The following is a 17599-nucleotide window of genomic DNA, read 5'->3' on the forward strand; positions in this document are numbered from 1 at the left end:
TTCCTTGTATTGTCATTCTGTGTAACAATGTACACAGAACGAAATGTCGATTGCACCTGACCCGTTGTAGCGAGCCGATGCAGCCGCAGCCAACAGAGGGCGCCGCCGACCACTTTTTAAGTCTTAGGAATGACTCGGCCGGGGCGCGAACCACCGACCTCCCAGTCTCAAAGCGGGCGCCTTACATGAGCAAACCACTGTTCCGCCGTGCTGCCCTGTGTTGTCATTATTTAGTGGATTATTATATAGACTGTATGTTATTAAATATTCGTTTTGTATGAAAAATTAAGGGCAGCACGGCGAATGAGTGGTTAAGCGCGTCCGCGGCACAGTTCTGAGGTCATGAAATCAAACCTTCCTGTTTGGAGTTTGCATGTTCTCCCCGTGCTTGCGTTGTTTTTCTCCGGGCACTCCGGTTTCCTCCCACATTCCAAAAACATGCTGTCAGGTTAATTGGCTGTTCCAAATTGTCCCTAGGTGTAAATAAGCAAGTGAGTTGTCTGTCTCTGTGTGTCCTGTGATTGGCTGGCTACCAGTTCAGGGTGTCCCCTGCCCACTGCCCGCAGACGGCTGGGATGGGCTCCAGCACCCCCGCGACCCTTCTGAAGATAAGCGGTGCAGATAATAAATGGATCGCTTGGATATTTTTATAGGCCAGCCGAAAGGGTCTTGCAAGCCCTTATGGCCCACCAACTGGTTTATATTCCCCACTATACAGCAATTTCATTTTGCCACCTAAGGACAAATTAATGTCACTTCCTGGGATTGTACTGTAGTCCCCTGGTCAATTACTTGGATTACTTTACACTAGAGCGTAAACACAAAGCCCAAATGGCGACGGAAAATGATATTGATTCAAATGACATTAGTCTACTGTCATTGCAGAAGAAGAAAACCACCAATAGATGGCGGTGTGGAACTGAGTTTACGGATTTCAGATAAGAGTGTCTATCCTTCTCAATACAACACAAAAAGAGCTTTTTTTCGTCATACTAATGTGAGATATCGACAATGACGTAACTGAAAACATTTTTATTTTAGTAGTTCAATAATCAATACTTTACATGACTTTTAACTAAAATCTATTTTTTTTCATACAAATCATTTCAAAACCGTTTTTAACTAAGTCTAATTTTACTTTCAACATGTCTCTTTGTGTGTTGAAATACATCTAGTTTTATTCTTCAAATAATATGCAGTGTGTTTGAAATGTTGATACTGTATTTGAAAATGATGAAGCTCAAAAAAAATTCCATTGTTTTGCTTCTGATCCCAAAAATAGTGAATTGTTTCAGATATCAGATACTGGATGAAGACATACAACCTTTATTGAAAACATGGGTCCAACATTACAATGTTAGGTAGAAGTAAACAATGTATTAAACACCTTAAATGAGTGCATTTGTAACTGAATGTGAGCAATATCCTTATGTGGTTATACTGCAGATGGTCCTTTGTTAGCATTTATGATACAACTTGCATCATAAATAAATGCAGCAGTTAAAACTAAATTACAGAGAAATAAAACCATGACTAACAGGAGCGAGCAACTGGTGATATTATTTCTCTGGACTGTGAGCTTCTTCTTCCTCGTTGTTGTGATGCTCTACTTCCTCATCCACATTTCTCGTCTGCTGGTCCGCTCGGGCGGCTTCCGTAGTCTGCGACGGCCTCAACAGGTATTCCAGTTCCTCTGCGCTGATAGCCACTTTTTCTGGAACTAGCCACCTCTTGAAGTGTTCGACAGCACTGCGAACAATGGCGCACAAAAATCGGATGTGAGTATTCTTTTACGACTACGTGTTTGTCTTATGCTCAGGTTGGATCCATTCCGACAACATCTTTACAATAGTCTATTCATTGGTACCTCTACATATGAGTTTAATTTGTTCCGGGATCGTGCTCGTAACTCGAGCGAATTTTCTCGATAGGATATAATCTCATCTCATTAGCTGCACCGCTTATCCTCAGTAGGGTCGCGGGGGTGCTGGAGCCCATCCCAGCAATCATCAGGCAGTGGGCAGGGGACACCCTGAACTGGTTGCCAGCCAATCGCAGGGCACACAGGGACAGACAACTCACTCGCTCATTCACACCTAGGGACAATTTGGACCGGCCAATCCACCTGAAATGCATGTCTTTGGATATAATAAAAAACAAATTAATTCGTTCCCGAACTCCCTAAATCATCAAAGTGAACCCCAAAAAGCTATGAAACACATCTTCCTGATCACTAAATACACATTCGAATAGTGATTACACGTAAAAAAAAATAGTAAAGTCATGTTTATTTGTATAGTCCTTAATCACAAGGAGTCTTAAAGGGCTGAACAGATCACAGACTATTGCAAACTACAGACTATGATTACACCATCCCCTGATCTAAAACCTACATGAGGGCAAGGAAAAACTCAAAACCTCACGAGGTAATCCCCCTTCCAGGATGACCAGGCTGCAATGGATGTTGCATTAACAAACAATAAAAATAAACCATAACATAATTAAAGTATTATATAAAATATTAAATACAAAAATAAAAAAGAGGACCAGGCTGCACTGGATGTTGCAATAACAAGTAATACGCAGATGTTGTCAACATGAAACATAGGTCATTCATAAGCTATGGAATAGAAGGTTGCAGATCGAATCTCAGAGAGCAGAGCATTCCACAGCACCGGGTCCCGAATGGAGAACACTCTGGAACCTGGGGATTTCTTCTTGGCTCTTGGTACAATAAGATGATATTAACAAAACAAATGGGAGTTCATTATGAGGGTGTCACCAAAACAAAGGTCTGTGCTTGGTGCTTGGAGGAGTGAGAATACGTAAGCACTTACTGTACACGACAAATACAAGTTACTGTAACTTTAAGTGAACGTGAAAATAATATATGACAGCACCATTTTTATTTTGCCTGTTTCACTTATCATTTATCACTTTCTTTGTCCTTTTCAGCTGGACTTGCAATGCTATCATTCTTTGCAGGTCTTTTAGAGAGAAAAAAAACGTATCAAAGGAGTTTTGTCTTGGAATTGGATTTTCTTTATCATCATTGATATCAATATTGTGAAAACATCGTATGAAACGAGGTTAGACATGACACTCCTGGGTCAACATGTAGTGTTTTAATGACTGGATTTAGCATCAGACAAGAGAGTGAGTCTTTCAAAAGGTTTTTGTGATTCATCCGATAAATGTTTGACCAAAATGACAGCTGTCTCATTTTTCTTTTTTTTCCTTTTGGTCATAGGTTTTATTCTATTTTTTTATTATATTTTAATTGTCTTGTATTTTATTTTTAATCTTGTTTGTTAATGCATCCGTCTCAGCCTAGTCATCCTGGAAGGGGTATGACCTCATGTGCGGTCCCTTCTCAAGGTTTCATTATTTTCCTCATGTTGAGGTTTTTGAGTTTTTCCTTGCCCTCATGTAGGTTTTAGATCAGGGGATGGTGTCATAATGGTCTGTGGTTTGCAATAATCTCTGGTCTGTTCAGCTCTTTGAGACTGCTTGTGATTAAGGGCGTCAAGAATAAACATGACTTGACATAAAGACTTAAAACAGACAAACCATGAAGGACTGTCAGGATAAATAGGCAAAAATATTTTCAACGTAGTGCTTAAAAGAATGGTCAAGTTATAATTACTGTGCAATAAAATAATTGAAATAAGACTTGGCGAAAACAAAGGTAAATATTTCTTAGTTTTGTGCACTAACATGTCGCAGTAACAAAAAACAAATAGGTCACAAGACATATGCTTCCATGGTATTGTGTGCTTGTTTAGTGTGGTAATGGCCCTGGAGAAGAAGCAGTCTGCCTCTTATTCAATGAGTTGCAGAAATGCGTAAGGAAAGTGTCATCAAAGAGAGCCGTCGAGCGACCAGTTGCCACTTTTTCTGGAGGTTTTCAACAAAAGCGCCAACTTCCTCCTACTTAGCCAGCACCTCTCTAATATATTTTGTAAAATCCATCTTCACTAATTCTTCCTCCTCTTCACTGTTTTCTTCAACAGGGATATATCCTCTTGAGAATTATTGCAGCGAGGCGCTGTGTTGATTCTTCCGCGGATTTGTGATTATCACTCTGTGCTTCCCGATTGCACACCTTCGCTTGGTCGCTCACGCGAATACCGCACTCCTGTTTTTTGTTTATTTTTGCTTTCTCTGACGCCTCACCGTTTCTTTTTCGGGAACTCATGGGTATGGTCACAAAAGGTCGATTCTATAAAATGCAATTAAAAACATGCCATTAAAACAAACTTTCTGCTTAATAAAGCCGGTATAACCAAGGGTGCGGAATGAGGTCCCTGATTGCGGAAGGCGCATGGGCAAACCGGAGCGAGCTGATAGCGGTGGGTGGTCATGAGCGGTCTCTAGTGGTAACCTCTGGGACTACTGGTGAACTGGATTTTTTTCCATTGTAAGGTGGGCAAAATTTTTGTTTAAAAAACGAAACAAAAATTCTTATATGGAAATTCTTGTGTGTAGAGCTGCTCATATAGAGGCACAGTATCATAATTCCCACGACTGTTATAATACCTTTCATCCAAGTTGCTGCTTTGGAAGAGCTCAGATGCTTGAGCATCATGCAGGAATCGATCCCAGCATTCCTTCTTGGCTTGAGACAAGGAGCGCAGCATTTCCCTAGAAGTGACGTCACTGGACTGTCCCTTGAGCTTCTTCAGGCGATTCTCTAAAATAATTCACAGAATTTCATGTTCAAACTGTGGAAATGTTAGCAGATTCTTGTTTTAATCTAATACGGCATTTGAGTCATGTTTATTTTTAAATAGGATGCCACCAAATTACACTTTTACTTTCACAAGCTCAATGCATCGCAGGTTTTCTAATATTCAAACAGTTTTTCGGATTTTTGAGTACAGACGATGCCCTACTTACGAACGGTCGTAAGTTGAATTTTTTCGTAATTTGAATTTGTTCGTAATTTGCTTCAGTGCTATATTTTGTATGTTTAAGGCTTGTATACGAAACCTGTATTGTTGTGTACTAGGAAATAAACATTTAATGAAATAATATGCACTATAAAGTTAAGTTTAACTTACTTTTGGAATATGAGCTTCAAGAGCTAGGCCACCTCCTCCTTAGTGGTAAAAAGTGGCCGAAAAAAAGTGATCCAACCATTTTCTCAACCGCATCAAGCTTTCTTATTCCACGTTCATTTCAAAAGAAACGGCTGGCTTCTTCTTTACATTTTACACCAACCATCTTGAATGGATGCACAAGATTTTGAACAATAAAAATGTCAAAGTTCTTAGCACGCTGGAGATACAGTATAGTATGTTTACACACGAACTAGGAAGAGGAAGCGGATTTCTTCTTCGGGGTGGATGCTGGGTGACCTCACAGCGCCACATACCCGTAGTGGCGGAAAGAAGCACTACAGTAATGTACAAAATCTAACTTATGGCAATGTATGGATATTTTTCGACATCCCGAAAATGTTCGGATTACTGTTTTTCGTATGTCGAATGGCTGGAAATAGGGGAGCGTCTGTACATTGTGGAATTGTGCAGTAACTGACGGCGAGAGTTGTAATCCCTTGCTCTATAGCGGTTTGCTTTTCACAATTTTGCTACTTCGCGGATTTTCGTCGTGCATGGAGTTCTACATTCTGATAGGCTAAACACTCATTATTATGTCGTTGGTTCAAATCCGTCTCGAGTGACCAAAAGTGTTACGTTTAAAATGAGGAAAGTTGACATTAATGGACTTACAAGGAGAGGAGCCTTCAGATAAGTAAATTGAGTTTCCTGTTTCTGAGTGGTAGTTATTCATCAGCAATCAATAGTTCCTACTTTGCTAAAAGTCACTAAATATTGGTCCTTCTGGGACAGATAACAGTGTAAAACGAGGGAATACTTAATTCTATATAATCAGGAGTCTATGTGTTTGTCGTTGCTCAGTAGGGCTGTCACGATTATTAGACGTTGCGGACAAATATTCATAATAGAAATAGTCGACTGTGAATTCTATTCACAATTATTGTCGGCAGACACGATTTTCCAAGTGAGTGAGGAAACTGCATAAAAATAATCTCTGCTGAGAGTCACTCATGTGCAAAGACTCTGTCTTGAGTGGTCAGATGAACAGAAATGGCGGCGTCAACAGCAAGTTCATCGTTCACGGATCCCTTAACTGGCAGGGTCGTCAGGGCACTACTTCTTTTGGTATGTCTTGGGCAAGTACGCATACCATAATTTATAAGCCAGGGAGAATTTTTCCTGGATACGGCCAATAAAAAAAGACTACTTGCAAAGTTCGTAAACCTAACGTATCATGGCAGTAGCTTGGTGACACACAAATATTTAAAGTTGGACTGTTGAATGAAACTGAGTCTGACTCGCCTCTGTAAGATTCAATTTACGTTTAATGCAATACGATTTTGAAAACATGCATTGAACATTTTATAAACGTATATTGGGATATAAAAGAGCTTCAGCGTTATGCCAGACTGCCTGACAAACATATTTGAAATTAAATGCATGCGGTCCGAGGAACAAACAACAGTTGAAACGTTAAAAACAACAAATGTCAGTTGTTACAACCCTTTGATTTCAAACTGTTGAGAATCATTAGGTACTTTTGCGAAATACTTTGCATTTGACCACTGAATGCACTTCTTGAAGTACTCATATTTGTTTAGTTTACTGTTCTACTGCTGCTATTGAGCCTGTTACAATTGTTTATTTGTTTTTATTTATTATTTATTTGTCTGTCCCTTAGAATGGACAGAGGTTTATTTATGGATTTATGACTTTACTGATCGAATACTGTGACAAATTGGTTTTAGCATTTTTATTCAATTTTTGTACGAATCTGCAGTAAGTTCAATAATAAATGTATTTTTTATTGTACTCTTTTTTTCTTGTGTGTATTCCCATTATCCACATCATTAAAGATGCATTGTGTAAAATTTGACCGCTAGATGGCATTATATCGTCGAAGACCAAAATGAGCACAGAGTAACAGCAAAATGCAATTCAAACTCGCTATTCATTCTGTTATGTAAAATAAATGAAGATTTTTCGACCTATGAATAGTAATAACAATTAACATTGGAATGATAGTGTATGTATTATTGACTATTAATCAAATCAAGGGCTGCACGGCGGCGCAGTGGTTAGCGCGTTTACAGTACAGTTCTGAGGTCATGAGATCGAACCTCCTGTGTGGAGTTTGCATGTTCTCCCCGTGCTTGCGTGGGTTTCCTCCCACATTCCAAAAACATGCATGTCAGGTTAATTGGCCCATCAATATTGTCCCTAGGTGTGAATGAGCGAGCGAATTGTCGTCCCTTTGTGCCCTGCAGCTGGCTGGCAACCAGTTCAGGGTGTCCCCTGCCCACTGCCCGAATACAGCTGGGATGGGCTCCAGCACCCCCGCGACCCTACTGAGGATAAACGGTGCAGATAATGGATAGCTAGATATTCAAATCAATGTTTTTTAGTTCTGAATTGAGTTTTTTTGTACCACTAAGAGGCCTTAAATATTACACACTGTCCCTTTGAATCAACTTCATGCTAAATTTAAGGGCAAAAATGACTTATCCGATTATACGACTAATCGTTTCGATAGTCTGTGACTAGTCGACTATTATGATAGATGTAAGTTGCAGCTCGATTGCTCACAAACATCACGATGACTATTATACAATAATAATGTAATCATTTAAGATAAGTGAAAAAGCCGAACCTAAACTGGCAATGTAGGTCTCCGAATCCTCCATGGGTTCCCATTGAGCACTGGGAAAGGGGATGGCGTGTGCCCCGTTAGATTGAGGCTGGAAAGAATCCTGGAAATCGGTGCGGTTGTCCGGCCAGGTTCCCGTTTGCGTCTCCGGTGAACTTGGACCGCAAATTTGGGACCAGAGCTCCCCGCTGCTCCGAACGTCTTGTTTCTCGAAATCGTCGATCATTTTGTTGCAGTTTGTGGCGTCAACATGCACCATAACAAGCTAAATGGAGTAGCGTTGGAGACATGGGTACATTTAAAAACAGATGCACAATTTCGGTTTGGATTCAAATGAAAATATATCTTACCGTTTTCGATATATATTTTTAAAGGAGGTTGCCTGTTTTGTTCCGTTTTCTGTTCAATTGGACCCCAAAAACACGATCTTTATGATTTTACACTCATCATAAAGCAAAAGCTTGTGATCTGAAACACGCTTCCGTATTTTCAGACATTTGATTGGATGCAATAGCTGCCGTTCAAATTTATTCTGATACAATTGGATCATTCTGCTTTCATGTTTAAAGAAAGGCACATGATTGGCGAGCCTCCGGTAACCCGGAAGTCAGCCCGTGGTCCTCGCAGAGACAGCGCAGGTTAACAAACACATGAAACTTTACTGTTTACAGTTGCATTTTTAACTTAAATTGTTTTTTGTTTATTGTAAATTGTTTACATTGGAAGTGTGTGTGGCGGATATGATATACGTTCGACTGTACATACTTGTCAATGTATACGTTTTTTGCGTATTTTATACGTATTTTGATCATTTTAAATGGTTTACGACATCGTTTTGCTCTTTTCGGTTCTAATCCGGATCGTCTCGGTTACTGGTAGCAGACGAAAACATCATCGTAGATTGCTAATTGAGATATGACCTGTGAAATTATGCACTTATCCCGAAATTAAGCAACACTAAATGTACTGCAAGTGAAAAAAAAAAGAACCTAAAATTTGTGTTGATATTTGATGATGTTTACACAAATTATAATTGTTTTCATTCTGAATTGTATGTCTTGCTGTGAGTGAATGGATGCCGCATTGTTTCTGTAAATTATTTCGATCGCTTAATAAGGATTAAGGGTGATTGCAATCATTAATAAGGGGAGGGGGAGGGTTTGGCTGATGTTGACAGATATGTACCGTATTTTCCGCACTATAAGGCGCACCGGGTTATAGGGCGCACCCCAAAAAAATAGTTTTTGGTCCTATATTTGACATACATAAGATGCACGGGATTATAAGGCGCTACAATGGGAACGTCGACAAAACAGTCAGATAGTTCAGTCAAACTTATTATCCCCTTAACATTCCGAAAGCTTACAAAGAAGCAAATACGTGTCGTAGACACGTGCGGATGCGGTGTCCGTACGTTGTCACTCAAATGCATCGTTCCAAATATAATTCGGAAGGTTAAAGTCTTGGGATTCAAGAAATGCCAACCATTCCTTAGTTTCTATTTTCTTCTACGCTCGCAACTTTACTGTGCATATGACAATAAACACTTGGAATTGAGTTTAATTTAAAAATAGACCGTCCATTCCATCTATTATCTGCACTGCTTATCACAGAAACATTGAGTGCAGTCTGAAACAAGATACAGGGAAAATATATAGCCGGAGTAGCTCACCGACGTCGTTGTGTTCAATAATAATGTGCAATCATGGTCCTCTTATATCTGTGAGTGTAGTAAATCCAGGAGAGTAAAATATTTACAAATACAGTACAGAATAGTAAAATACTGTTTTCTCTATGCCGTCAACCCAACGTGCTATTCACATTCATCTTTTTCGGCCAATTGCAGGCTTTGTTTTGCCGCTTTTGCCTATGCCAGCCTGTAAATGATAAAAAGGATCTGCCCCCTTTACCTCCGAATAACTTTAGCCAATAGTGATCGATTCAAATGATGATTGACACATAGGTTAGCCAATGAAACGCCGGTAAATAAATCCCAGCATACACCGTGGACTACTTGGCGTTCGGGGGAAAATCTAGTCGGCGGCTGCTGCATTAGTTGCAAGACTTTGCGACTTAATATTGATCCATAAATAAGGCGCACTGTATTATAAGGCGCATGGTCAGCTTTTGAAAAAAATTAAGACTTTTAGGTGCGCCTTATAGTGCGGAAAATACGGTAATATTCTTGCACGAACTGGTATCTTTCGTGTGCTTTATCCAGGTACACATGACGTCACTCAAGAAAGGTGCGTTATAGGACATGCAAACTGTGTTGCGACTGGCATTAGTGGCGTTCCCGATGGGGGTGCTCTTGTCCCGGAGCATGGCTTGGATTTCCACTGGCAAAACGCATCCAGAACTCATAACCCGGCTGAGAGGTAACTACAGCACTCTTTAAATGTAGAAAATCAAACACATCTGCCCCGCTGAGCTAACTATCCCAATATAAACCACAACATTGTCCATCATTTGTTTTTACAGATCATGGCGTGATCCAAAGCGACAGAGTGTTCAATGCAATGCTGGCCACAGACAGGGGGATCTACTCCAGGGATTACCCGTATGCAGACTCGCCTCAGTCCATAGGTCTTGACTACAAGTCTTTCTTTGCAAAACTATTGAAAGGAAGGAATTTTCTTCCTCTTTGTGTCCATTTAGCATCGAGTTGTAAAGGGTTAAACAAGCACGGGAGTTGAGAAGTTCCGCTGAGATTATTATTAAGATGGAAGATAGTGATATGGAGTCAACCAACGCTTATTGCGGGGTTACGTTAGAAAAAAGAAACTGTGATAGGCAAAATCGGTGACGTTTTTAAAAAAGATCTGATGCATTGTTTTAGGTGTCGCCACAAAGTTTAAAATAGAATATTTTCTCTGACAAGTATGTGTTAACAATGCCCAGCCTTCATACATTTTTTTCCACCGAACCTGTCTGCCTTTGTCTTCGTTCGGGACTTGCAACACATTAGAAAGCAGGGGGAAGGGTGGTGAGTGATTTCATGTTCATGCTCACGGTGTTGCATAAAGACACCTGTCCACCCCATACAATCAGTAAGACTTTAACTTGTAACATGGCGGAGACCAAAGAGCTGTCCAATGACACCAAAGACAAAATTGTACACTTCCACAAGGCTAGAAAGGGCTACGGAGCAATTGCCAAGCAGCTTGGTGAAAAAAGGTCCACTGTTGGAGCAATCATTAGAAAATGGAAGAAGCTAAACATGACAGTCAATCGCAATCGGAGTGGAGCCCGATGCAAGCTATCACCTCGTGGGGTCTCAATGATTCTAAGAAAGGTGAGGAATTTGCCCAGAACTACACGACAGGTGTTGGTCGATGACCTGAAAAGAGCTGGGACCACCGTTTCCAAGGTTACTGCAGGTAATACACTTAGACGCCATGATATGAAATCATGCATGGCACAAAAGGTTCCCTTGCTTAAACCAGCACATGTCAAAGCCTGTCTTAAGATTGCGTACGACCATTCGGATGATACAGAGGAGTCATGGGAGAAAGTTTTGTGGTCAGATGAGACCAAAATTGAACTTTTTGGTCATAATTCCACTAAGCGTGTTTGGGGGAGGAAGAATAAGGAGTACAATCTGAAGAACACCATCCCTCTTCTGAAGCATGGGGTTGGTAGCATCATGCTTTGGGGGTGTTTTTCTGCACATGGGACAGGACGAGTGCACTGCTTTAAAGAGAGTATGACAGGGCCATGTATTGTGAGATTTTGGGGAACAACCTCCTACCCTCAGTCAGAGCATTGAAGATGGGCCGTGGCTGGGTCTTCCAACTCGACAATGACCCGACGCACACAGCCAGGACAACCAAGGAGTGGCTCCATAAGAAGCATATCAAGGTTCTAGCATGGCCCAGCCAGTGTCCAGACCTGAATTCAATCGAAAATCTTTGGAGGGAGCTCAAACTCCGTGTTTCTCAGCGACAGCCCAGAAACCTGACTGATCTAGAAAAGATTGGTGTGGAAGAGTGGGCCAAACCCCTCCTGCAGTGTGTGCAAACCCGGTGAAAGACTACAGGAAACGTTTGACCTCTGTTTTAGCAAACAAAGGCAACTGTATCAAACATTACCATTCATTTTCTCAGGTGTTCAAATACTTTTTTGCAGCTATATCACACAAATAAATCGTTAAAAAATCATGCATTGTGATTTCTGGATTTTTTTTTTTAGTTTATCTCTCTCACAGTGGACATGCACCTACTATGACAATTTTAGACTCCTCCATGATTTCTAAGTGGGGGGTAATAGCAAAATAGCTGGGTGTTCAAAATATTTATTTTCTTCACTGTATTTGCAGTGACACAATTCAAAATTACAACAGTTCCAACATGCATTCGTTTTTAGTGAAAGTGACTGAGTGTTTCCTGTCACAGGCTTCAGAGCCACCATCAGCGCACCGCACATGGTAAGCCTATGAAAACTTCTTCTATTTGAGTGCAGCATCATAAAAACCATTTACAAATGTCCCCCGACCGTGACAGCACGCCCACGCCTTGGAGCTGTTGAGCGACAAACTAACCGAAGGGGCGTCGGCCTTGGACGTGGGCTCAGGAAGTGGCTACCTCACAGCCTGCTTTGCGAGAATGGTAAAAGTCATCATCAGGTGATGATTATTCATATGTCTTCTCACTGAATCTTTTTTTCCTTTCTGTTTGCGCAGACGGGAAGCAACGGGAGGGTAGTAGGGGTCGAGCACATCGAAGAACTGGTTCGAAATTCAATAGCAAACGTCCAAGCTGATGACCCGGAACTTATCGCATCTGGACGTATCAGGATTGTGGGTGAGGTGAACACACAAACTCCATTTTTATATTTTGGACATGTTGGTGCCAGCAGCTTGTTACTCATGCAATGAATGGTGGGTTCATGCTATGCTTTGGCCCTCTAAGTGCAGTGTTAAAATGCCATATTTTTTTTCTTTGTTCGCATGGATGCAGCCGGAGACGGAAGGCTCGGCTACCCTGATGGCGCCCCTTATGATGCCATACACGTTGGCGCAGCTGCACCTACTGTTCCGGAGGCTGTATGTATGCTTTATAACAGCATTTTTTAAGGAAAAGGATTGACAAGAAAAATTAACGGGAAAAAAAAAATACAATTCTGAAAAAATATTCATTTTAAAGGACAAAAAAACCCCACAAGAAATAATAATACAAATAATCATGATTATAAAAAACGATTATTTACTTATTTAAGTAAAATATGACTAAATAAAATCAAAAGTTATTGACAAAAATTTTTAAATTAAAAATGTAAAAAGAAAATGTTTTAAATAAATGCATACAATCAAAAATCAATAAATACAATTTGAAAAACACAAGAATTAATTTCAAAACATAAAAAAAGATTGATTTATTTATTTAAGTAAAATATGATGAAATAAAATAATAAGTAATTGGAAAAAGAATTAAATAAAAATGTAAAAAAAATATTCAATAAATGCATACAATCAAAAATTAAGTCTCTCATCTCATCTCATTAGCCGTACCGCTTATCCTCAGTAGGGTCGCGGGGGGCTGGAGCCCATCCCAGCAATCATCGGGCAGTGGGCAGGGGACACCCTGAACTGGTTGCCAGCCAATCGCAGGGCACACAGGGACAGACAACTCATTCGCTCATTCACACCTAGGGACAATTTGGACCGGCCAATTCACCTGAAATGCATGTCTTTGGAATGTGGGAGGAAACCGGAGTGCCCGGAGGAAACCCACGCAAGCACGGGGAGAACATACAAACTCCGCACAGAAAGTCTGGAGCTGGATTTGAACCCACGACAGGTTCCCATGACATGAACTGTGCCGCACTGCGCCGCCGTGCTGCCCCCCAAAATTAAGTACAATTAAGAAAATAAGTTCACAAGACAAATAAATACAAATAAAAATAAATATGGTTTTTAAAATTATTTTTAATTAGAAACGAATAACTAAAATTTAAAAATATATTTAAAAAACTAACAAAAAATAAAGTTAAACAACAATAAATATCAATAAATGAATACAATTTAGAAAAGAGAATTAAGACAAAAAATGTAATACATTTTTAAAATAAAGACATACAATTTTGATATAAGCAAATCATTTGAAGAAATTGAAAACAAAACATAGGAAAATATAATTAAGATATAATGAGAAGCGAAATTTAAAAAATAAGCAAAATAAAAAATAAATATATACAATAAAAAAGACAAAAATACAGTACAAAAAAAATTGAAGAAATGAAATACAAAAAACAAATAAATTACAAATAAACGTAATGGCAGCCTTTTAATGTAAAACTCCAACGAAAAAAATCTAAAATTCTTATGAGTTTAATGTCAGAGGTTCCACTCAATAATACGATAGGAAAAAAAAATAATATATAATACATCCGATCTCTCCTGCTTTAAAGCTCTTGAAACAGTTGAAACCAGGCGGGCGCTTGGTGCTTCCAGTGGGCCCTGACGGCGGCAGTCAGGTTTTGGAACAGTACGATCGCCAAAGTGATGGCACTTTCCTGAAAAGAGCTTTGATGGGAGTAGTCTATGTCCCTCTCACAGACAAGAGACGACAGTGGCCAGGGTAGGTTGCAATCCCAAGTTCTTAAACATACAAAATGTGAGGAAGAAGTATATGTTTTTTGCATAAAATCTCTATGTATATTTTATCGGTATATTCCTATTATTTTCCGAGATAATGCATTTTGAAGAAAGCCTGTTTTGTCATCGGAATAACACTAGCATGTTTTGCGAGTCAGTCGAAAAGGTTAAGAGTGTTTTAAGTGAAGTTTTCATAGTTTTGTGGAGAATGCCTAGGTGTTGTGTGGCAGGTGGGTGCATTACTGGTAAGGCAAAAAGACAAAATGGGGATAATTGGCAAAAACAACACATGCAGAGCTAACCAGGGCTAACCGCGACCGATCAACAAAAGGCGGCCGCAGCCTCGAAAAAACGCGAGGATGACCGACCAAAAAAACACTTAGTGAGCAGCCATGCTACCGGAAACCAACAACGAAAAGCGGCAACGACTATGGCGATAAATGCGACGCCAGCCGGGAAAAAAAACATGAGACAGGGCAAAACCCGTGCTAATGCTAAGGTAACTGGCCAAGAAACACAGTTTGCAGGGAACGAGCGCCGACCGGGAGAACGAAAACAAGAAAGCTCTCAGCAGCCCTGACGCTAATGGGGAGCTAGCCAGATAAAATTGTACCAACTGCAAAACACGCCGGGTAAAATCACAAATGAAAAGCCACAGTCCACTACCTAAAATTGCTGTCTGTTTCGGAGCTGCCTCACATGTTGTATTAATGGGATTTAGTTACTTCAATGACATCACAACTCTAGAGGAAAAGAGCCAGATCGGTCAACTTTAGGACTAAGTACCTCTGCGCCTGGAATATTTTGCATAATTGTGTGGAAGAAACACTACACATTCTGTGCCTAATTGAAAAAAATATATATAAATCTGGGAATACCTTTGGTGATACTCACTGGATATACAAAATCTGCACAAGCTTTTTTTTTATTTCAAAATATTAATCTCTTTAGGATGTACAGTATGTCACAAAAGTGAGTACACCCCTCACATTTCTGCAGAGATTTCATTGTAATGTTTACTAGAACCACACTAGAGAACATCATTTGTATAGCCCTGAAGTATGGCTTCCTGGAAAGATATCCTCTGGTCTGATGAGACAAAGATGAATTTATTTGGAAGCGTGTGTGGCGGCAACCAGCTGAAGTAGTAGCTGTTTGTGTCGTGCCTAGTGTCAAGCATGGTGTTGGGGATGTCATGGTTGGGGGCTCTATGAGTGCAACTGGGGTTGCATTTCTTTGAGGAAAAGAATGAACTCAAGCATGTACTGTGAAATAACAAGCAAGGAACAATCTCTTCCCTCCAGAAACTGGGCCACAAGGCAATGTTCCAGTCAGACAATGACACCTTTAAGATAACCAAGGCTTTTCTAAAGGGGCTAAGAAGTGGAAGGAGGAATAGCACGAAATCTCAAATATCCCCCAGTTCTGAAGAGCATTCTAGCGACAATTAGTGAGGCTCTGTGTAATCCATGGTCAGGAGGAATAAAGTGGTAAATCTCATTGGCCACACAAAATATTGAACTTCAGGAACTTTTACCTTAGGGTGTACTCACTTTTGTTCCCAGAGGTTTAGCTACTAATGGCTATATTTAGAGTTTAAAGGGGAAAAATGAAACACTGCTACCTTTCATTGTGTTAAAGTGATGTTTTTCCTGTGTTGTTCAATTAAACAAATAGATTAAATTGCTGCAGAAATGTGAAGGGTGTAATCACTTTGGTGACTTTCTTCCCCACAATTAGATGATTTTTCACAAGACCATCCATTAGCTATAACTGGAGTCAATGACTACATTTTGGTCTCTGATTTTTTCTATTGTAGTTTAATCAACTTTCCAAAATGTTCAGAAATTGTTAGAATTTCGTGTTGACTTTTTTGGTGATATTTGATGTGTAACTTTTATTTTATTTTGTGATGGAAACCGTTTGGATTTATTTTGGTATTCATGCAGAAAGTTGGCATTTCGACAGGGGTGTTGTGTATTTGTACTATTACAGTCCACTTGTGTTCATAATAATTCAATGAAACGCCATCATTCTCTTTTGTTCTTCTTCTTAGAGATGAGCTCTGACTGCAGTGTGGTTTTACAACACCAGTGGACCAGTTTTTCGCTCAAGTGTCATCTAATTCATATTGCACTGAGGCCGAGGCAGTTTTCCTCGGCTTATCGTCTTCCAAGAGCATATTTCCAATTTAAAAGTGTGAACACAAGGCATAAAAGCAAGTGTTTTCAACTTTTTCAAGTGTGGGTTTTTGTAAATGTATGTGGAAAAATCCTAGATTTTTCAATTAATACTTGTTCAAATCCGGGTAAATGTAAGCCAAAGCAAATACGATTTGAACCATGTTGTAAAAAAAAGAGATAATGCATTTCATTTTAAAAATCATAATGCTCTCCATACACTTGTCTTCAAAACGTGCACCCAAGAGTGTATAGAATTATCTATCTACACTGGTCATATGCCTTGAGAGGGGTGACCAACAGCAAGACAAACACAAAAACAAAGAAAGTAAAAAAGGGAAAAATTAGCAAAAAACGCACACAAGTATTTTGGGGGGACCCTGGCCAACCTAAATGCCCAACCCAAACAAGTTAAGCACCTCGGCACCGAAGTTGGTCATGCTTTCGTCCCTCCAGATGAAAACGGAACACAAGAAAGCAGCCATGACACTCGGGTGACACAACACACTCTTCTGTTCAACAGCAGGGCCCGACAGCTTTCACTGGTTTACCCTTGCGGCATCATACAGGTGCCCTGCCCATCATTAGAACACATCTAAAAATCCCACTATCCTTTTACAACAACATTGTACAACAACATTGATTTCTTTAATAACATTCATAAGCGACAAATGTAATATAAATTCTATGTGATACCTTTAATAAAGAAAAGGAAAATGTGGAACTTTTGTTCATTGTTATGCCTAAGGTTGAAATATGTGTCAAAAATGTCGTGTTGAGTTGGAGGTGTATCCTGTGTAATTTCATTCTGTTCCCGAAATTTATTTGGATGTAAAATGTTGAATTTTATAAGGCTTTAATTGCTGAACAATTTGTAAGAAAGAAGTTATTTACTCAGATGAGTATTTAGAATTTTTTGTTGTGTAATTCTTAAATCGTGGCACCAGTTTTACTAATTCAGAAAAGAGAACTAAATATTTGTATCTTTAAAATTCAAATTATCATTAATGTTGTTGATGACAAAGTAATGAAAACATATAATAAAATAAACTTATAAAAGAATATTTTTGTATACAAAATAAGTTCAATATAACAAACGTAACTAATAAAAAGA

General features: G+C 39.5%; 2 protein-coding genes across 2 annotated transcripts; one reads left to right on the forward strand and one right to left on the reverse strand.

The window, feature by feature from the left end:
- Positions 1–1310: 1310 nt before the first annotated feature.
- Positions 1311–8443, reverse strand: ccdc32 (coiled-coil domain containing 32). The gene is made up of 4 exons (XM_088354518.1): positions 8061–8443; positions 7714–7975; positions 4540–4693; positions 1311–1749 (listed from the first exon to the last, which is right to left on the reverse strand). The coding sequence occupies exons 2-4, from the start codon at positions 7967–7969 to the stop codon at positions 1560–1562; spliced, it is 600 nt and encodes a 199-aa protein (XP_088210644.1). The 5' UTR covers positions 7970–7975; positions 8061–8443; the 3' UTR covers positions 1311–1559.
- pcmtl (l-isoaspartyl protein carboxyl methyltransferase, like) lies at positions 8291–16541 on the forward strand. The gene is made up of 9 exons (XM_088354517.1): positions 8291–8348; positions 9932–10088; positions 10192–10296; positions 12105–12136; positions 12213–12317; positions 12392–12512; positions 12669–12754; positions 14119–14288; positions 16362–16541. The coding sequence occupies exons 2-9, from the start codon at positions 9971–9973 to the stop codon at positions 16372–16374; spliced, it is 750 nt and encodes a 249-aa protein (XP_088210643.1). The 5' UTR covers positions 8291–8348; positions 9932–9970; the 3' UTR covers positions 16375–16541.
- The last annotated feature ends 1058 nt before the right edge of the window (positions 16542–17599 follow it).

The sequence above is a fragment of the Urocampus carinirostris genome, chromosome 15, assembly GCF_059441175.1.
Source record: "Urocampus carinirostris isolate Australia breed hairy pipefish chromosome 15, RoL_Ucar_1.0, whole genome shotgun sequence".
NCBI lineage: Eukaryota > Metazoa > Chordata > Actinopteri > Syngnathiformes > Syngnathidae > Urocampus > Urocampus carinirostris.